This window comes from Diadema setosum, chromosome 9 (assembly GCF_964275005.1).
Source record: "Diadema setosum chromosome 9, eeDiaSeto1, whole genome shotgun sequence".
NCBI classification, from domain to species: Eukaryota; Metazoa; Echinodermata; class Echinoidea; order Diadematoida; family Diadematidae; genus Diadema; species Diadema setosum.
Window position 1 is genome coordinate 36,634,562 of NC_092693.1, and position 22,443 is coordinate 36,657,004.

A 22,443-nucleotide genomic window follows, 5' to 3' on the forward strand; every position below is an offset into this window, starting at 1 on the left:
TGTATGAATTGACCAAAGTGTTCTGTATCTAAAGTCCAGAATAAGTGACATATTCTTAAATCACACTATGATGAAATTTTTCTAATTCCACAAAACAACAATAGTTCATTCATTTCACTCTGTGTTCCATATATGCCCATAATTTTACTACAAGATATAATCCCAAATCAGGGTTACAAATCCACAAATTCTCTCACCCCTAGAGCATACAGGCTAAGCACAACAAAAATCAATTTGTGGAGATATTTGAAGAGCAAATCAATTTAACAAACTTAACAATCCTCAAACCTTACAAACTTGTCAGTACGAAGCCTACATCCCGCTGAACACAATCACATTGACACACATAGCAACACAAGCACACACATAGGATGACATTGTGCTTCTTGACCCATTGAAGATAAGACCTGAGAATACTCGGGCAAGTGTCTGTGGGAAATGCGTGTTACAGCAAAATCAGTCTGTCCTGAACTCATGAACATTGGAAATTCAAGAACTTTTAGGAGCAGGTTACAATGTCACAGCTGAAGCCAACATAGAGTTATTGCCAAACATACACGTGACTTGTGCAAGTAACACATTGTGCCTACTCAGTAACAAATTTGCATTGCAAACACACTATAAGGAGTGCCTTGATGAAGTTGCATTTGCTGTAGATGGCTAAAACTAACTCTAAAACTAAATTTCCTTCATACTGCACTTTCTGGCAGCATTCAGAATATGACTTCAAAAAGCAAACTTTCAATAATTGGCAAAACACATCATATAATACTATGAATCCAAACAACAGTTTGCAGATGATACTGTGCTGATCATCACGAGCAGATATCACAGCATTTATCATTCTGGGTCTAACGAGGAATGGTCTTTACTGTGTAATGGTGTGATGGTATCATTAGTGGAGTGAAATTTAGAGTAAATATATTGTAAATAAACTCTGATTAAAAGAAAAGAGGAAAACAAACACTTAAACAAAAGCCAGGAGAAGTTAGGATGTTAGTGAGATATACACATGATTCTGGTGGGGACTGGTTGGCATCACAGGAAATATTTACCTCAGAAGAGACATGGACATGGACAATTTGGATGCCCTTGATCCACTGAACCCAACAAGGTGTCATGGGTATAGAAACAAAGTGAGATTACAGGTCGTAATAAAGTGAGAACAGTCATGCAGGAGAACAAAAATTCATGCAAATCAAATATAGGATTAACAGAGACGGAAGAGCATGCTTACAGAATACAAAAGAACAACAGACAAGTTTGTGTTTTTTTGTTTTTTTTGCTAGTGAATGCTAATACTATATGAACTTCATCATGAATTTCAATACGAGTGTAATCACTTTCATGTAACTACAGACTACTTGGAAAGATTGTCATGTCAATTACTTCTGAAAAAGGACAGTCTGGATTGCTATCAACTAAAGAGAACATCTAGCGTAAAAGAAGCAGCATTACAGGGCTATATGATTCCATTTTGGTGGGATGGTCTCTACAGCAGTTGCGTTCTACAGAGACATTTGCATTTGTTTGATAGCAGGCTGCATAGCCTACTAGTGATTCCTTTCGTGTTGCAAAATACCATGGGTTCACATATGGGAGGTGCTTGTAGAACATTGGTGGCATTCTGAATAATGGTATGACCAAGATTTCAAACGATACTGTAACAACAAGTACAACAAACAATGAGTGACATCGTGATTGACTTACGCTCTTCCGCGCATCATGGCAGGCTGGACGGGCATGTCGCGCACCATGCGGTTGATGGTGTACTTGAAGTCGAACTCGCCCTTGTTCTCAATCTGGAAGGAGCGCGGCCGGCGCTGGTTGACCAGCACCGCCCCGAAGTTGATGTCGTTGATGGGGTAGATGCGGTACTTGCTGAAGATGGACCGGACACTGAGCTTGACTGGGATGCTAGCAATGGTCTCACCACCATCCTTCAGGTTGGGTTCAATCACCTGGGAGAAGAAAAAGAAGGAGAAGAAGGAGGAGGACGGGGAGGACAAACAAGAAGAAAAAGAAGAAGAAGAGGAATAATAATAATGATAATGATAATGATAATAATAATAACAAGAAGAAGAGGTATATGTGAGAATTGATGACATGGCTCCAGACTAAAACAGAAAACTATAACATAAACAATTTACATGTAGCACAATCAATACAACAGGGCCATTGGCAAGCATGTGGTGGAATTTTCATAGTGGTAGTTACAGAGGGTAATGGAGGTGGTTGTCTGAGGTTGCTTCTCTATTCTCCAGGGAATGATAGCCAAATTAGAAAGATATAACTGATTTTTTTTTTTTGGGCAGCGTCGTTAGCAAACCGACGCTCTTCAGTAAGATGCTGCTATAACATGGGCCTCTGCAGGAGATAAGCACAAAGTCAGCAACACACCAGACTGAACCTGACAATTTGGTATTAAAGCTAAAAGGATGGTGCCACTCATACCCGATGGTGAATGCTCATTTTGGGAAGATGTACCATACCTGGCACTTGAGGATGGGCTGGTCCTTGATGGTGATCTCCTTCCTGGACTTGAAGATGACCTGGACCTGGGTGGGTCTGTCGTTGGGAATCAGGACTCCCTTGGCTGGGATGACTGAGAACAGGTTGATAATCTCTTCTCCACTAGTGCCTGAAGGCTCCAGGATGAAACTGTAGGAAGAGAGTAAATGCATCCAATGAGTCTAATGAACCATTTAATTTTGCTTCGAGTGCCGACTGGCACAGGAAACCCCATAGTTTTGTATACTTGTTCAAAGTCACAGAAAAGGGTTTTAATAAATGCTGTGCTTTGTTTGGCAATCAGTACATCAACTGGTGTGCTTTCTTTGTTGATAAGCACAGATGTCCCAAGATTTTTAAATGAATAAATATTCTGTAATCCTTACATTATCTGTTGCATTGCTATGGTCTGTGCACTGTCCTGTTACATTAACTTGTGTAATGTAATGTGACTACGTTCATTTAATCTACATCACCGAAGAATGAGTCTTTGTAGCATAAGTCACTGTCAAAGTGGACTACATTAAGCTGTCATCCTCTTGTCTTTTCTGGCACCAGTATGTCAAATGGACACTTATTAACCATCATATGCCCTAAACACATAGCTACAGTCTAAGCTTCCCATGTCTTGTTCTCTGGACGTCATGTATTCAAAAGAAAGGAGTGCCTCATTGTCCTATTCTACAATGACTCACATGCTCAGGTAAAGCATACGCGTACAAGTTTCAGACAATCAAGTAGATGCACTTGCACCCACAGAAGTTTGAGATGCCATTTGTTTAAACATAGTTTTCAATGAAATTAACAAGAACGGCACCTGACATTTAGAAGAACTACTTACATTCTTGTTGCAAGATGATTTTTATATTAAATTTGGTGGATTGAGGTTCACACTGCAGATACAGCTGAATGCAATGTGAAGAAGACAACAGCATAAATTTGAAATCAGTGTTGCTAACCTGAAAGCAATCTCATATCTGCCCTTGTTCTTGAGAGAGCAAGTCTGTTTGGTCTCATCCATGACCTTGATGACCCCAAAGTCCAGGCCCCCATCGGCTCCCTTGGGGAAGCTCATGTCCAGGGCCACGTCGTAAGCCTCGGCCAACACCTGGATGTTCTCTGTCTGTAGCAGCCCCATGATGTTCTCAACATCAGACACCTAGAGCAGGGAGTAAAATTCAAGGATGGATTAATTGATTGTGAGATTGGTTGATGGATTCATATGTTGATTGATTTGTCAATTGACTGATTTTGAAACTGATTGATTGATGGTGAGATTCTTGATTGACTGATTGTTTGATTTACTAAAAGTGAGATCGATTATTTGGTTGTTTGTTTGATTGATTGATTGATTGATTGATTGATTGATTGACTGATTGATTGATTGATTGATTGACTGACTGACAGACTTATTCTCACCTCAAGTCTGATCATCTTCTTGGTGTTGACAGGTTTCATGGCCCTGAAATGTGCATTGAGTGCAAATTCCGACTTGGGTTCAATGACTCCACTGTCTGTGCTGACAGAGAAGTCATCGCCAAGGGACTCCAGTCCACTGATCCTCCAGGCCACTGGGAGCAGGGTGGAGTTACGTAGGTAGATGGTCTTGGTGTCTTTCCTGGTATAAAAGATCATATCAGGCATATGGTGTGAAGATATACTTTGATATATTCATAGCTGAATATTCATTAGTAAAACAAAGCACATATGTGTAAAGGCAGAGGCTGCAGAAATATGTCTCGGCAGGCACTGAACTTCTTTAATGGAGATGCTTGGTATCTAATGATACTTTGGTATCAATAATGGTAATATTGGTAATATAGCTACGAGATATAATAAATTTAAACTACGATGGTTACTGTGGTTGTTTTTATCTCTTCCCTAAATAAACACTACTACAACTATATATTTGCTTATATCATTGTAATAATATTATTACAATTATACACTATCATTTCCAAATTACAATACAGCAATCACAACTGTGTTGCTAGCCAATCTCAGCTCAAGTTATAAAACAGCCACTGTACAGCAATCACTGTGCCTACATCGTTGTCGCCAAATGAGAGAGATTATATTCCTGTCAAAGGGACTGGTCAATGCAGACTGACCTGTGAAGGAGGACTTTCTCAAAGTGGAGCTGCTTCTTGTCCAGTTCCAGTTCAGGACGCACCCCGTAGCAACCGATCTTAAACTGGATGGGTTCAGGGTTCTCCTTGATGCAGCACACAATGGTGTCCTCAAAGTAGCCCTGATTCTTGGGGTAGACCCACACTGTCAGCTCCTGGAAATGGGAAAGGGCAATGGGGTAAATGTAAATGGAATGGGTCATGAGTGTGTGTAGATGATGTCATCAATATATCATCATCATTATTGTCATCATTGTCATCATCATCATTACTACAATCATCTTTATGTTCATGACTGCCATTGCAACAATCAGCATGGTAGTATCAAAACTGAACACATCATCACTATCATCATCATCATCAGCAGCATCATCACTATAATTATCTTTATGTTCATGACCACCATCACAACAACCAGCAGAGTAGTACTAAATCTGAACACATTCCCTCCTATGTCCCACATATATAGTAAAAGCATAAATACTGTTGTGATGAAACAGAACATTTGCAAGAAACTTAAGAGGTTAAATGACACAACAATTTAACACCTGTCTAGCAAGAACAATCACGACACATTTTTCACCATTTCATTCCAAGCGCAATGATTTAAACATATCAATATTCCTCTGTATTTGTATGGAGAACCAATGAGAGTTGGAAGAAAGCAAAGGAATGACTCTGTACCTGTGTCTGGTTCGGTTTGAGCATCATGGTGGGCGGGTCCAGCAAGAAGGTGGTCCCGTTGCTGTCATGCTGGAAGCAGAAGGTCATCTCAGCCTCCAGGGGTGAGGTGTTGTGGATGGTCAGCTTCTCCATGTTCTCTGGGTACTTGCCCTCTCGGTAGCGGTCCCTGGACTTGCCTGCCAGCAGTGGTCCCATCTGCAGGAGCTCCGTGCTAAGGATGTACTTCTTGTGGACGATCTCGTCCGCCTTCTTACTCTTCTTGCGATGAGGGAAGACGACCCTGTCAGAGCATCAAGAATGAGACAACAGCATGTCAGAGTTTACCTCACGTAATGAAAACAGAAATACATGACAGTAGTGATTTCAATACCGGAGTGTATTTTCCTGACTTTGATAATGGCGTTTGTAAATGCCTCTGGGCATCCTTACATCCAAATTGCATTACAAATGTCCAAAAAGTCTGTCTCTGAGGAGTATCATGCAACACATTATTTATCATTTATGGTATGTGTTCCAGAATGGTTAAGATGGATTTGGCTATTTGCGATGATCATCTTAACCTAACATGGCTCCAACATCACACTCTAATTTCAAACATGTAAGTACAACTTTTGACAGATCAAGCCATGGACTGTAACAAAAACCCCAAGTAGACCACATGAATGAATTGACAAGGCAGTCATAGATACATCTACTGTTTTCACAAAATGTGACATGAACACTTACCTGGTACTTGTAACACTTTTCTGCTCAAATCTAAAGCTTGACTTTCACACACGCTTACCTTGGTTCTCTACTGATGTTGGGGAAGGCACAGACGCCACGGCAGAAGAGCTGGTATCGACGTCGAGTGCCCACAATCTCAAAGTTGAGGGTCTGGTCAAACTGACCAAGCTCGTCTGACTGGAATCGCAGTTTGAGGGTGACCTCTCCCTCAGCGGGCACTGTCCATCTGTAGATGGTCAGCCTGAGTGACCACATGAGAGAGATATCACAGAATATCAAGACATGTGTCATTTTATGTCATCTAATAATGTTCCCTGTCACCAGGGGACACGAGCTACAATCAATGACAAGATTCTTAGAATTTCCTTATTAGCAATTATATATCTATCAAAACCTGTTCAAAAATTATACAGATGAAAATTCAATGGTAATTTAGGAATCTTCTGAATGAGCAATATGTGAATGATGTGTAATGTTAGACACCTCTGGGGAAAAATGTTGAGTGCAGCAGACACTGGTTGCTCGTAAAGTAATTCCACCACACAATACAAATCAGAATTGATTTTTCTCACTGCCTTCCAGGTATTTATATTTCCTACAGATTTCAAAATGAACTCACCTGACATTCTTGAAGTCCTGCATGGCCACGTCACCAGTGGTGCTACTCTGGCCATCAAAGTCTGACCCCGGTGTAGTGTAGCCTGGGGGCGGGGAGGCGTGGCTGACGGACCCCTTGCGGTTGCGGGAGCCCTTTGCAGAACGGCGTCGGGACCCCGTGCTCTCAGCACCGGGCCTCAGCTTGTCCTTCCCTCCCTTCTTGCCAGTGGGTGTGGCATAATCCTCCTAGAAATATGAACAGATTATAAAACATTTGACGGCCAGATCTGAAGCACTCACAGCCTGCCTGTTTTCCAAGATATACTGTATGCTTTTGGACAGGACATATACAGAAAACCAAATCATGAAACAAAAATATTGCAGAAACGTATCAACCTGTTCATTGCAGTCCCATTCTAAGGATATGCATTACATGCACTTGCATCTTTAAAAAAAATATTCCATCCCTCCACTGATTTCCAGAAGCAAATACTCTTCAGAGAGAACTCAATTTATCCTATGATTGGCATGATGACCTTCTCCAAATAACAAGAAACACATAATTGATCATTTATCATAATGTTGCACAGCTTTGAAGTCATATTGAAGTAGCACTGCGAAATTGTTTGTTTGTTTGTTTGTTTGTTTGTTTGTTTGTTTGTTTGTTTGTTTAGGTTTTTTTTTTAACTACATTAGTCTATCGGGTCCATACTGAAAAAAACCCCTGAGAAGCCCTTAGTAGAATCAAGGTATGGACTCCTTACCTTAACAGTTCCTTTGTCAGGAGTGTTTGCCTCGAGGTCTCCTTCTGGCTCCTTGGGCTTTTCCTCTTGGCCAATATTCCTGGGACACAAGGGGTTTAGGAACTCATCAATATATATTAAACAACAATGCTTAATGCAAGAGTCTACATGTGCAACTTACTGGGACATTCATTAACTCTTTGAGTGCCGGGGAAAGGGCACTCTCTGTACCATACTAATCTCTTAATGCAAATTACTGATATAGAAAATATCACATGTGAATCATGATTTTGAACAGTATGATAACTTAACATACAGCAAAATGTAGTGCTTTTCTTTGTATGAATGTGTATTATGTCTCATATAAAAAGCATATTCATGTCAAACAATCTGCAATCAAGTTATTGACACTTTTCATATTTCAAATTAATGCTCAAATGCCATATCCCGTACACTGTGCTTTTAGACGTATTTAAAATGTTGTTTGAATCAGGCTAGTCCACACTCTCAATGATGTAATGGATATTGAGTAGCTAGCAAATATTGAACTACACATGTTTTCACACTGTACTTATGCTGCAGTCCAGGCAAGCAAACTGATTTGGTTGGCATTGAAGATGGTAAGTATGAACAGATCTGAAATACTTACGGGTCATCTGGCGATGAAGCGACGAAGTAGTAGTGGCCCAGGGGATCAAAGCCCAAGGGTGCCTTGCGCTTGACCGGATAGGGGATGACAGAGAATGTAGCTGGTGGTGGAATGGGTGGACCACTGGGACCCAGACCAAGTCCGTCCAAGACCTTGGGTAAAATCAAACACTTGTAAAACAGGTGCACTACAATGATTCAGAAATTCCTGATACACTGGGATGGACAACATCTGAAAGATACTTGTGCTCATCTTGAAATTTCTTTCAAATTCCCTACTGGGATTGATTAACAAATTGCCCTACATTGACATAAATAAACAAAACTAATGGAAGAATTTTATGAATTTGAAAAATTCCCTGCTTCTGGCAGTCTGCTGCTGCATGGCAGCATCACAATCGTATACCAAGGTTATATACAGCCTATTACCAATGTATACATATCAGGATACTCTATAGCAATGACACATTTTGCTAAGTGTAATTGGCATCAAGTCTCATATAAAACACCACAAGAGTTACCCCATATGATTACAGCCGTTTTGATTTGTGTTGAAATCTTTTTAATTCTCACTTGTCTTCTCATAGTCCATCAATAATATGAAAACTGATAAAGTTGAGCACACTGGCAAACTGACCTCCATGCAGGATGGCAGCTGTTCCATGTCCAGTATCTTCTGTCCCATCATGTCATCTGGCTCGCTGGCATCGATGACGATGTTGGGCACACCTAGCTGCTCCTTCTCCTCTGCCTCTTTCCCTTCTCCTTCTCCCTCCTTAGCCTCACCCTGCTCTCCAGATTCAGCCAAGGCCTGCATGGAAGGAAACAAGGATATTTGACCTTTTATGACATCTGCTTCATCACCTCCATCATCATCATCATCATCATCATCATCATCATCATCATCATCATCATCATCATCGATCAACATAGCTATCATCATCATCATCATTATCATCATCATCATCATCATCGATCAACATTGTTTATCATTATCATTGATCAACTTCGTTATCATCTTCAATAGAACATGTGGTATCATCTTCAGTATTATAATGAATCATCATCATTTTCAATATCATTATCGTCTTCATTCTCAGTATCATCTTTATCATCATTGCATTGATCAACATCGTCATTATAGACAAGGATGTCTGACCTTCTACTATGTCTACTTCATTATTATCATCATTATCATCATATCATTATCATCATCATCATCATATTATCATCATTATCATCATCATCACTGACCAACATTATCAATCAACATCATTATCATCGATCTACATCATTATTATCCTCATCATTGATCATCATCATAATCATCATCTTCATTCTAAGTATCGTCTCCATTATTATCATCGATCAGCATCATTATAATCATCGACCTCAGTATCATTACCATCACTGATCAACGTCCTTATCATCGCCAATCATCTTCATCCTTATCATCACCATTAATGAACATCATCATTGACTTTTTGTTTATTATCATTATGTCTTCGCTCTTTGTCACTAAGATCTGATTACCTGTCATGTGCAAAATCAGCCATGAATTATTATGAATCATATGTTTATTTCTGAAAGTGATCAGAGTTGATTATATTGTGCCATACAGAAACAATAAAATGAAATGAAATGAAATGAAATCATTAATATCATCACTACCATCAGCAGCATTATCAGCATTCTAATCCTCTGTACCAGAGAGAGAAATCTCATTCATACCCTACATGGACGTTAGATTCCTCTTTTTTTTTTTGGTGAAAATGACTTTAAGATAGAGATAACTAACTGCAGTCTCCAGCTTTCTGGACACACAGAGATTCAATTCATATCTCATGATATCTTAATTCTATTCTATTTTCTATGTAGCACCCACCTTTTCTGCCTTCTCCCGTTCCAATCTCTCCCTCTCCAGACGTTCCCTCTCTCGCTCCTTTTCCTTCTCCTTCTCCGCCTTAGTCTTGCCCTTCCTGCCTGATGGAGGATGGGCGGGGATCTCCTCGGTGTCCATATCATCAGCTGCTGGGTCAGGGACGATCTGGCCTGGAATGGTGGAGGAGAATCACAAGGTGGCATGAATTATAGGCAGAGGTAATATTGCATCATATAAAGTTTATCATATTATACAAGTAAATGTGAATATGAACACAGGGTCAGGTGATATCAACCTAGCAAAACTAAAAACAAGATAGTTTGCCATTTGGAGGACTTGGTTAGAAAGTGTTGTTTTTTTTTCAAACATCACAAAATGTAACAGACTTATTTAACAGATATGTCGACGCAACATGTGGTCTATTAGTTCATTCTTTTATATTGATTTCAGTATTGGAATGATTTAGTTGGTCAAGATACACATCCATATACATATAAGATACATATGATTTTTGAAACGTACAGATTTACAAGCTAGCCTTTATGTAAGCATCATCATATTTCTATTATTTCCTTGCGATACCTTTATATCATGATATGATCATTCACATTTGCATTCAGTATGTTCTGAAGACATTGTTGCATACATTTTGTTTTCTCACTTGTTGTATTACTGTCAGTGATATTGCGATTTCTCTGAGAAAATGGAAATATGACTATAAGTTGAACTGAACTGAACTAAAGGGAGTCGTTGGTCTGAGCCTGGCACTGTACCTGTGGTCCTGTCCCAGCGAGCCAGTATCTTGTCAATGTCCTTCATGCCATGCTCAAAGGCTTTGAAGCGGTTGGTTAGCAGCATCTCTGCCTCCTTGGCGGGGTCCTTCTCCACCTCGGGCTCGACCACCACCTCGTTGGAGATCGGCCGTCCCTTGTCCTTCTTCTTTTTCCTGGAGACAGCGTGAGGATCAATTTTATGTCATATCAAGTTGCAGTAAATTGCTCATTTATCTCAATAGTATCTACACTAAAGATTTCACTGTCAAATCACCCACATACTGATTTTTTTTTTTTTCTGTATAGAGAAAAGATAACGTTAGAACATTTGTCAAGCCTAGAACTGAGCCCATAATACTTTCTTGATTAATTATTTAGGATTTGTTGTTCTTTGTGTACAAGCCAGAAAATTGCAACATGCAATACATGATCAACAATAAGATCTGAAAGTGAGCTAGAATTATCAACAGCTTTCACTACATTGAAAAAATTCATCACATTCAGCTGTCAAACATAGCTGGCAGTAAACTGTCGGACCAGAGTTCTTCCAATGTAAAACCAATCTGTGACTTTGCTGTCCTATCTTGGTACTTAGAGTTAAACACAAAATGAGATGATGTGAAAGAGGTATTGGTTCATTTAACATATCTTGAGGATAGCAGAAGAGAAAAAATGGACATACTTTGTCCCCTCGTCCTGGGGCTGGTCACTGCCGGCCGTCCCGTGGGACTCCGGCCGCTCCGTAGCCACAGACTGCACCCCCTTGAGGGCGTGGTCCGACATGGCCGAGGGGTCCTGGGGGCCCTTCTTCATGGCCACCTGGCTAGTGGTCAGGGCTGCCTTGCCGTCCTGGCCCTTCTTGGCCTGGCCAGGGCCCGGGGCCCCACCACCTTTGGTGCTGTCCTTGTCGCCCTGCTTGCCTCCTTTCTTCTTCTTGGCTCTGGGAAGGACAAGAATGAAACAAATAGAGTAATTTTGTACGACTCATTCTACAACTGCACCTAAATAAAAATCAATCACCTTCTCTTTAATCCAAACAATTAACTCTATGGCTATAAAAATCAGCTGAAGTCCACAGTCCTGTAATTTCTCACACTTAAATGCCAACTATATTTCTCTTATGGTGCTCTCAGGAAATGGCAGGAACTGAAGATACTGTAAAACCAGTAACATTTGCGACTTGAAACTTTTGCCAGTTGGAAACTGACGGCCTTTTGCACAGCATGAAACTTTCACTAATCGCCACTAGCATTCAATGCAATGTGTAAATTGATATACACTTTTCACATGCATTTTACTTTCACAAAACTTGGCTCCTCATGCAATCTGCGAAATTTTTATGCATGCAAAAGTTTCTTGTTATACAGTAACAAGAACTGAATCTCTTACTTGTCATCCTCCAACTTCTTCTCCTCCATCAGGGCCAGTAGTTCTCTCTCTTTACGTTCTCGCTCCAGACGCTCCTCCATTTCCCTGTGAGGAGAAAAAAACATTAATTTGTTTTAGCTGTGATCTCAGGGAAAGAGTGGCACGGTATGCAGGTGGTGAATAAAATGATGGCAACATTACAATTTCACAGTAGAAAATATGATGCAGTTTACTTTTGCTTTATGTTTTGAATTTGAACAATAGATCACTCAAGATAGTTCCATGAAGAAAGTTAGCAGCTGTCATACCAAAATTCCCTCTTGTTTACGTGACGAAAGAAATAATGTACCCTTTTTTTAATCTGAACAAGCAGAGAATTAATAAAACTCAGAGTGTCCAAATTCAGGACAACTATCATGAATAGCAAAAAAGAAAAATAAAATAACTGCGGTGCATATACAACATGATAGTGTTAAATGTGCAGACGGTGCAAAAAATGACATATTCTTACAGCATTATTTACTTGGAAAAGGCTGCCTTTCACAGCTCTCAAACAAAATGATAACATAACTTTCATATTCTTATCTGTACAGTAAAGAGGAATTTGCGGTTGCAAAAGTCAATGAATGGAAATGAATGACTGGGTTTGATAGTTAAGTCAATGGTTGGGAAGAAAGAAAAGACAAAGGTCTCACTTCTTCATGAGTCTCTCTTTCTTGGCCTTGAGTCTCTTCTGGTCTATCTTGGCCTTCTCCTCCTCACTGAGGGCATCGTACTCATCCTCAGACATCTCCTCCAGACGTTGGCGTTCCAGCTCCTCCTCCTCCATCTCTTGTTGCTCTGAAAAATTGGAGACGAATGGCAGAGGAGGGGATATGGGATTGTCAGGGTCAATTTTAAGACAGCAAGAAATGCCCTAGTTCATTTAGAAGGAACCACTTGTGAAATATCAACATTTGTGTTTCTTATCAAGTAGTATTTGATTTATTGAATCAGTAGAAAAGTCCCATAATCTAGATAATGACACCAGCAAATAACATGACACCTGAGTCAAGTTTTTTCATTGTTACTGAATGACTTCCCCCTTCATTGACATAGATAAACACAGATTATTCAGTGTGTTGAGTAGTAGCCATGATAAAAATCATGGGCCGTACATACTTGGGTGGGATTTGAAGCAACGACCTCTTGGTAATCTAGTGAATATGATGCCTGTCTGGCAATCATGACATCACGGACACACACATGCACACACCCACTAACAAAGCAACAGTAAAACAACAACAAAAAATCTATAAGTTTGAACACAACTTCTGAAATCTCCATTGAGTGGGTATGGCAATCTACATTTCATTTGGGTGGGCGTGGCAATCTACATCTCCCGTTGGTGGGCGTGGCATCAACCTACCTTTCTCTTCTTGCAGCCTCCTCTCCCTGGCCTGCAGCACAGCCTGCTCCAGCTTGAGGGTGACAAAGTAGATGTATTTCCTGTTGTTGAAGGCCTTGAGGAGGGCCTTGGATGTAGCCGTCTGGTTGGGGCTGAACAGAGTCTCCATGCCGTCAAAAACAACACCCTTGTGGCAGTCGTTCAGCTGTTGTTCAAATAAAAAAATGCAATATTTAACATTTTTTCCTTTTTGGCAATCTCACCTAACCCGGCATACTACATTTACTTGTAATAACTTCTTTGTAAAATCCTCCCTTATCTAAGTTGCTACATTTTTAGCTTCAGCTCCTTCTATCAATTCTATCTTATCTCAGACACACCCTGCAACATACACTCCCTATATTCTCTTCACTTCCATACAATATTCTTTCTCTTTTCTTTTAATCCTCTTTAGCCTGTACGATCCACTATTTTGCCTTTCTGTCTATCTTATGAGGTCTCCATCAATTTCCATCCAATTGTCTCTAACCTGAATACATACCTTCTAACTTACTTTTATCAATCATCCTCTACTTGCAAACATACATTTTGTCCTTCTGTCAATCTCTATTCATACGTACGCACATCAACTTCTCTCCCACCTGTCAATCTTCCCTTTCTTACCTGCATGCGCTCTGCCAAGATCTCCACCAGGAGTTCCTCTGGCAGGATACAGCTCATCAGTCCCTCCTCCCCAGCCACGCTGGCGCTGACGCTGAGCCGGCGGGCAATGGGCGCGGCCGGGGGTGGGCTGGAGGAGAGCTGGGTGGTGGTGTCGCCTTCCTGCTTGGCCCCCTTCTTCTCCTTCTTGTCTGCCTTCTCTGGCTTGGCTCCACCCGTCGTCGTGGCACCGTCGTCGCCGCCCACCACGCTGAAGGCAGGCTTGTGGCCCGAGATGGTGCTGGTCTTGCGGTTGCTGATCACCGATGGGGCTCCACCAGCACCCATCACTGATCCTGTGGACATGGAAAGATGACGAAAAGATTAGGTCTCCACTATCACTTTTAGTTAACAAATAATCTATGGAATACTCCCTACAATTATTACTAATTACTTTACAAAGTACTTAATAAATCTTAAATCGTTCATGCACAGTGTCAGTTTGAAGTCAATTATTTTCTTTGTGTATTCATCAAGTGTAAGACGCTCACGTAATTTTGTATGCAATGTATATTTAATCAATTAGAAATGCTGTTTAAATGTGACTTATTCATGTTGACACAGTCCAAGATTCAAAACATAATGCTTAAATATCTATAGGACAACACAAATCAGTTGACTCAAACAGAGCACAATACTGACACAAGAAAATTGGTTGCAAAATGTTACAATTAATTGATAGAGGGGAATTGCAGACATGCAGTAATTACTTACAAATTATCAGTTACTTTACTCCTAAATATTCAGCAATATTCATTAAATGAAAAATGAATAAAACAGGGCAAGAGCTTCAGAACATCAGAGAAATACAATTAAGCAAGGAAGCTTAAATGCTTTCTTTTTATTTTGATGACTTAAACAGAAAGCAAACGATGCCCACACTTTCAATGCAAACACAAGGCAAATTTACAATTCATGTGCTAAGGAATGTTTTCACCAGACATGCATCAAGATAGAGATATCATGTTGCATATTTCGGTTACCTGAAGCTGCTCCAAGCCCCTGTGTGTGTGCGTGGACCGCCTCCATACTGAGTGCGCCCCCAGTGCCATGGGCCTGACCCTCACTGCCCTCTCCCTCTCGGGCCAGCTGGGCCCGGGCCATCTGGGCACACATCTCCCGGGCCTTGAGGCCAGCCGGTGTGTTGCCGTTGGAGATGGCATCCAAGACCACGCTGTCCACGGTCAGCAGAGCAGCTTCATAGTGCTTGGCCAGGGCAATGGATGTGGTAGTCTTACCTGGAGATTGATAGGGTTATAGATGTTAATATTCCAGTAAGTGATGTATTTACCCTTAATGTGCCCAGACATCATGCTTAACTTGCCAAGCTTTTTCATCAGCATTCAGTAATTCCTCCATATTTGACTTGGTTGTAAAGTTAGCAAACTCAGGACAAATGAAAGTCTTTGTTTTTGAAGGCTTGTGCCTCAAGTGATAATCATTAGCATTTTATAGAAACTGTCTTCCATATCACTGGATCTCTTATTCACTACATTTTCTAAAATTCAGAAGCTGAGACTTTCGCCACTTACAGGTACTATAAACTGGAGTTTTTATCATCTGATGGATATACATCTTGAATACAAGACACTCTTATTTTACAAGGAAACCTACTGCAATCTGTGAAGACGAAGTTGTGAGTGTGTGATCCACATACAACTCGTACAGCAGAGTATTCATCCCGCCGAGTGATCTTCAACCTTTACCATTATATTCTACTTAAAACATTGAAGGAGTTTATTTCTTTCTATGTTAAAATATTACTATTTATATTAATGTTTGTCTTGTGGATATTTTGAAGGGCTTGAAAATGGTGTGTGGCATTACTGCTGCGCTTATAGACTGACATTTGCACAAAACATGTGGTTTTATATATCATTTCAACAGGTAATGCACTCTTCCTCTGGAAAAATAAAAGATGAAAGAATAACCTGCTGAGGAAAAGACTAATACACAGATTACCGAAGTACAGGTCAAAAAAGAAAAGAAAAGAAAAAAGGGAGCGGGTAAACAATGTGAGATATTTACCAGAGAGGGGTGCTCCATGGACTACCAGGGCCAGGCCACGCCTCCTCATGGCTGCCTTGCCCTCTGGGGAGAGGTCAATGCCAAGGTGCCTGGCGATGGAGGCTGAAACAGGGGTCACCTCGATGAGTTCACCCACACCTACTGTGCTGGCAGTATCTTTCTTGTCTGCAGTGATTAAAGACAGGGGCATGAGCTTCTTATTAGAGATGGAATGTGAATTTTGAAGGAGTTCACTATCACTAATATCATTACCAACATCATTATAATCATCATTACAATACAAAATAGCGAATAAAAGTAGACATTCTAGTACAAGTACATGATAGTATTGCCAGTAATGCACTAAAATGTGAAGTGAAGATTTTGATAGGATCGATTCTTTTATCTGAAACTTGAAATATTTTTGCCATTCAACAGGTGCTTGTATTGTATGAAATAAAGAGAGCTGACACCAGTTAGTGTAAAGAGGGATACAACATGTACACACAATATTTTACTCTATTTACTATTCAAATCCCATATTGCAATAAATCATGGATAACATATATATGTAACTGAGCAAATGGCAGATTCTGAGAGCCTTGAGACTATTCTTTCTCATTCATTCATTCTCCAGAGTAGAAATATGTGGTGAAAACAAAACAAAACAAAATAAAACAAAACAAAATGTGGAATATGGGATCATGATGAAGGTTCCAACAATGCATCTCAATGCCAACACAATCATCCAGGGAGTATTATGCATTGAACTGCAGGACAAAATAAAGGCTGTTTTTCATTTAAAAAGTGTCAAAGTTCCTGATGTAGTATTGGTATATATCAAGGGAGTGAAAAAGACAGATTGCCCCACCTTGGGTCTCATCCTCCCCTTGTTTGTCACCATCAGGTGGGGCGCCCTCTACAGCGGACTTTCCGCCATCCTTCTCCCCATCGCCCACCACTGATGCCTGCTGCCCTGCATCCTCCGAGGCCAGGACGGTAGGCGGTGGAGCTGGCTGGTTGGTGGGCGCTCTGGACGTGGCTGCAGAGCCTGGCGCTGCTTGGCTCTCATCTCCTGAAACAGCACACAGGTGGTATCAAAATATGGGGACTCAAACTCTCATGGTTAACAGCGAGTTATACCACACCCTTTTCAAGCCGGCACCAATTGGGGGGTACAGCCAAAATGCAAATGCCTCCCGGCCAGCCTTGCTGTTTTAAAGTGCATCTGTGACTGGCTCTACAATGGCACTTTTGCATACTGGCAGTACCCAAATTGATAGGGTACAAGCAAACCAGTACAGATTAATTGGACCCGAGATATGAGAGTTATGGAACATATGTCATACATCACTGTGCTTATAATTAAAGTTATATATGTCTGAAAAGTTTGTAATCCAAGGTAAATGATGAAATGACTACAGAAGCCAATATTCTGCACTTCAACATATAACAAAAATTTGGCAATTCCATCACAGTGGCTTATTTCTTGTTTGAATTTCCAAAAGTTGCTATTACCATAGACCTTTGGATTTTCAAATCTAGACCGACAGTTGAGGACATAAAGATCACACAGAATTTCTTACACAAGAACAAGAGCCAAGTTAGAGCTGATTTCAGCAATCAACTCTCATACTACTGCTGGAAACTAAAGAACATTTTTAGTAGTATCAACAATATTTTGAAGTAGCGGTTCCCAGAGGTTTAACAGGACTTCTCACCTTCCACTGTCAGGGTCTCCGCAGCAGCGGCTGCCGCTGCCCTGGCAGCCAGCTCTGCCTCCACCCTGGCCTTCTCCTTCTCCTCCTCCTCCTCCAGACGTCTCTTCTGTTCGTCAAAGAAGTCAGTGATCTCCGAGGGGAGCTTCTCTCCGGGGATGCGAGGAGGGAGGAGCAGCGTACCATGCTCGTCGTAGTCTTTCATCAGTCGCAGCATCTGGTTTTTACGGGTGGCAAAGTAATGCAAGCATGAAATCAATCACTGTCTTCTATGCATCTGCACCTTATATCTCCTTTTTGGCCCGAATTCACGAAGGTGGTACAAATTAGACCATGGTTTAAACCATGGACAAAAACCATGGAGCGCCAAGTGTTGCACGGAATATTTCGTTACAAGTTTGGTCATTTTCGTTGACAAAATGACCGTTTCGATAATGAAATTATCATTTCGTGGACGAAATGTTCATTTAGTTACAAAATGTTGTCATTTCGTTACAAAATAATCATTTCACCGACGAAATGACTGATTTTGTAACGAAATTTTCCATGCGACACTTGGCGCTCCATGGTTTTTGTCCATGGTTTAGACCATGGTTTCATTTGTACCACCTTCGTGAATTCGGGCCTTTATGTCCAGAGGACTTAGCATCTTACTAAGTCGAGATACAAGCATCATCAGAGTAACCATATCAGGACATTTACTCCCCGATTTAGGGTTATAATTTAGGTTAGGGTTAGGATTAGGTTCAGGATCAGAATGACGGGTCCGGGGTAATTGTCCTAGAACCAGGAGTAACAACATTCTATTGCATCACATCACAACTAGCATAATCAACAGTAAATGTGACGTTATTATAATTTCTGGTCAATAGCTTATCTGCCAGGAGATTTTGGAATTTTGAAATCTGCTGTTCACACCAAAGGAAACTGAACATGGGCGTATTGCACACAGAAACTTAAGTTGATACTGTCAACCACTGGACTGATCATTCAAAACAAAATGAAAAAACCCAGAAACTGAATGATGGCTGAAAAAGAATGCAGAGACAATTTGTTAAGGAGAAGATATAAAACACTGACTACTAGTAAAACAATGTCAACCAACCTTTTCCTCATTAAGATACTGCTTGTCAAACTCCAGAGAGTAGAACTCAATGGGAAAGGAGCAAGGGTTCTTGACGATCACATCCTTCTCATCCCCAGTGCTGTGGGGCAGAATGGGGCCAAACTCCAGCAGTGACTGGCTCAGCTCCAGCCGCGGCTCCAGCCCGATGCCGGTGGCCATCATGGTCAGTCGCTGGCTGCTCTGGTTGATGCGGAGCGTCATGCGGTCAGAGTACAGTTTCTGTATGAAGGGTGGCAGAATGGCTTCATGAAGGACTTAAGGATCATGCCACATGTTAAGCTACTAAAAACTCTGTTTGTCAATAGACAAATAGACCTTTTAAATTGAACTTTTTCCTGTGTCAAAGTCAATGGCATAATCAGACTAACCTAAATTTCAGTTCTTACCAGAATTTCACTCTGGTAAAAAGCTTTATGCTATAGGCCCCTGGACTCCACAAACAGAAATTATTCACACAGTCTTCAATTTTCTCTGTATACGTCATACTGCAGAGGGACTCATACCAAGTATGGCAAATTTTCAAAGATTTTAGTCAAAAAAAAAAAAAAAAAACATGCAAAGTTTACATCTCACACAAAAACTTTTGACATGTAATGTTACCATCAGCTTTCAGAGCTGGGCAAGCAGTTTAATAGTTCTGATTATCTTACATAGCCAGCTGATGACTTCACGTACTCAATAATGGAAAGGCAGTTTCACAAAATTTCAGACATTTAGGGCCCGACACCATATCTAACTACAAAATTATAAAATCACATTAAGATTGTTACCGGAATGACACAGAAAATCACTGAACAGTTACAAACTTTACAATTTCGTTTCAGAAGCCACCATGAATACGAAAGATGGCTTCAAATATCACTGACCTCTTCAGTAGGCATAAATTTGACCTGTACGTTGACCCTCTGACCCGGAAGGAGCATACCGGTTGGAGGCATCATCTCAAAGTTGCGGGGCATGGCCCTGGCTGGCTTCAACTTCCGCCGCAGGTGGAGGGGCATGTGTTTGTCCACCTGGAAAATAATCACACACTCCTGAATTTTAGTCCGCTGCAGACGTCAGCTGGGGGTAAGAATACTCACACTTCACAGAGAACATTGTGAAGAATGTGACTATCAGATGCCTGTCAACTCTTTCTTTGAACATGACTGCTCTACATAAAAATAAGTAATTTAAATTCAAGAGAGGCACATATGGAGACAAAAGTATATCTTGCAGCACCGTAATTACAAGTACAGTGTATATTCAGTAAAAGTACAATACATGCTACAATGGTGATAAAGCAATGGCAGAAATGTCTTTCTTTTCTTCTTTTTTTAAACTACAAATCAGGGATGCCAACCTTGCAAACAGCACTGCAGTATTCTGAGGGCTGAATAGGTGTATTTTTGGAAGAAAAACAGTATCTCTACCTTTCCTGCAATAGACACATGTGGTGACTCAATTTGGGAAGAGCACTACTTTCGATGAGACTTGCAGTACTTATGAAAAAAAAAAAAAGGTGCAAAATACTGTAAGAAAAGTTACAGCTGGCATCTCTGACAACTAAATCTAACTGAGGATGTTTCACTGTTCCTGGAGGTGCAACAGAGGACATGATGTTCAATCCATGCTTGTTACGAGATGCTGCTTTCATAAATATGGTGGTCTTTCAATGCCATGCATGGAACTAAAAAGCTTGTATATTTTCTACACATGCTTGAGGGCTATGCAAATAGAATATGCTTTGTCAAACTACCACACTCAAAGTGCTATAATGCTAAAAGCTACATCAAGGGTAAAACTGAATACTTGTTACAAACAAGCCTGTCTTTAGTGAACATATTTCATCAGTTCACATCAGTTTAGGTTTAGTTATTCAAGCACAAGAATATATTAGGATTGGTTAGTAACTATCACATACATATTTGCATGTTGACTATCAAATTCAATCCAACTTTTCAATCAAATTTGAGTTAGACTGTATCCATAGTGTAAATGTGTACTCATATTATTTCATTAAGTGCTTCATTAGGACACAAATCTATGTAAAGAATTGACAAGGAAACAAAGGGTTCTACTGTGAAAACTGCTTTCCAGCCTTATTTTTGCAAATTATTTCTCTTTGCTTACAAAAGAAGAAAGTTGAAATTTCAAGTCACTTATTTCCTTTTTATTGGAAGATACTATGACTTAATACTTCAAAGAAATTAGGCTGCTGTATACATTTTCCTGGATAATGACAAACACCACTATAATTTCATTTACAGTACATTTCCATTAAATTCATCTCTGCCACAACATGCTATATCCTGGTTTGTGATATGCCATGCACTTTTTACAATGCAAGGTGGGAATATGGCAGACGTAGCCAATTTCAAATGCAAAGCCACAGCAAAACAGCACTATACAGCAACATCAATTATGAGGGGAAAAAAAAGAAGTGAAATGTGCAAATAAAGCCATGAAAGGAAACAGAAAAAAAAAAGAAGTTTTGCCAAGATACCTTCATCTGTTTCTCCAAAGCCTGGTGGATGCAAAGGTACCATCAGGAGATAGGGACACAAGAATATTTCTCTCATTTTTTGTCAAAGTGACTTTAATTGTCTTCAAGATGATTTCACAGTAAGGAATGCTAGAAACCTGCAGTTTTAAAGACCCAATAGCATGGGGGAGAGATGGGTGGCCCAATTGAATTGATCTTCATTCACTGCCCACCAGGGTACATTCAAAAACTGTGACTTGTGCAGCCTGCTTGCCCGTCAGCGAATATGTGCATCAGAGCGAAAGTTCATTAGTTACGTTTGATTCCAGTTGAGATTCTTTGACTATGTGTGTACTGACATAGACATCAGTGATAAAGCTATGTACCACTATTTGTTTCAGGATTCTTGAATACATCCAAATTGGACCAGTTTCCCTATTGCACAAATCCCAATGCTACCGGGTCTTTAAGCTGTCCACATCACAAACTTCACACAGATTCTCCAGGGTGACTTCCCAAACAAATGAATCTACTGGATTAAAGGGGCACTATGAAAATATAAAAGTGGAAAAAAATCTTGGCATCAATTGTTTGCCATGTATTGTGCACAAAGTCTGAATGTGATTTGAGAAGGAATCAGATTCAGATCCACTCAGATTCATCTTTATTTGTCTCTGATAGCACACTGAAATTTTGTTTCAATATATTTAAAATTGTAATACAAAAAGAATTATAAATTAACAACATTGAAGAAGCTGCACGTTCAAATACAGATGCTATTTCAGGAAAAAGAAAGAGCTAGCCTATCAAGACTCCTATCCTCTTGATATTCATTTTCTTTTTATACCCGATTCATTGTGTATTCCTTCATAAGGAGTGAGTCATCTGGAAATTGAAATATAGTGTAGACACCTTATAGCAGAAAACTCTGTGGCTTGTAACATTCAGAAACAAATCAAAGTGCAAATTCATCAGGTGTTT

At 40.3% G+C, this 22,443-nt stretch overlaps 1 protein-coding gene across 1 annotated transcript in view; it reads right to left on the reverse strand.

The window, feature by feature from the left end:
- Positions 1-22,443, reverse strand: part of LOC140233358 (hydrocephalus-inducing protein homolog) — an 88,419-nt gene that overhangs the window by 30,331 nt on the left and 35,645 nt on the right. Inside the window, 25 exon segments of the mRNA XM_072313465.1 lie at positions 1,056-1,100; positions 1,711-1,961; positions 2,493-2,661; positions 3,471-3,670; positions 3,931-4,129; positions 4,623-4,795; positions 5,325-5,604; positions 6,109-6,291; positions 6,670-6,893; positions 7,412-7,490; positions 8,040-8,191; positions 8,676-8,849; positions 9,924-10,090; positions 10,694-10,866; positions 11,376-11,633; positions 12,083-12,166; positions 12,757-12,901; positions 13,470-13,653; positions 14,112-14,443; positions 15,131-15,385; positions 16,176-16,340; positions 17,026-17,229; positions 17,876-18,089; positions 18,978-19,217; positions 19,865-20,011. Of these exon segments, the coding sequence (XP_072169566.1) occupies positions 1,056-1,100; positions 1,711-1,961; positions 2,493-2,661; positions 3,471-3,670; positions 3,931-4,129; positions 4,623-4,795; positions 5,325-5,604; positions 6,109-6,291; positions 6,670-6,893; positions 7,412-7,490; positions 8,040-8,191; positions 8,676-8,849; positions 9,924-10,090; positions 10,694-10,866; positions 11,376-11,633; positions 12,083-12,166; positions 12,757-12,901; positions 13,470-13,653; positions 14,112-14,443; positions 15,131-15,385; positions 16,176-16,340; positions 17,026-17,229; positions 17,876-18,089; positions 18,978-19,217; positions 19,865-20,011 (4,697 nt within the window).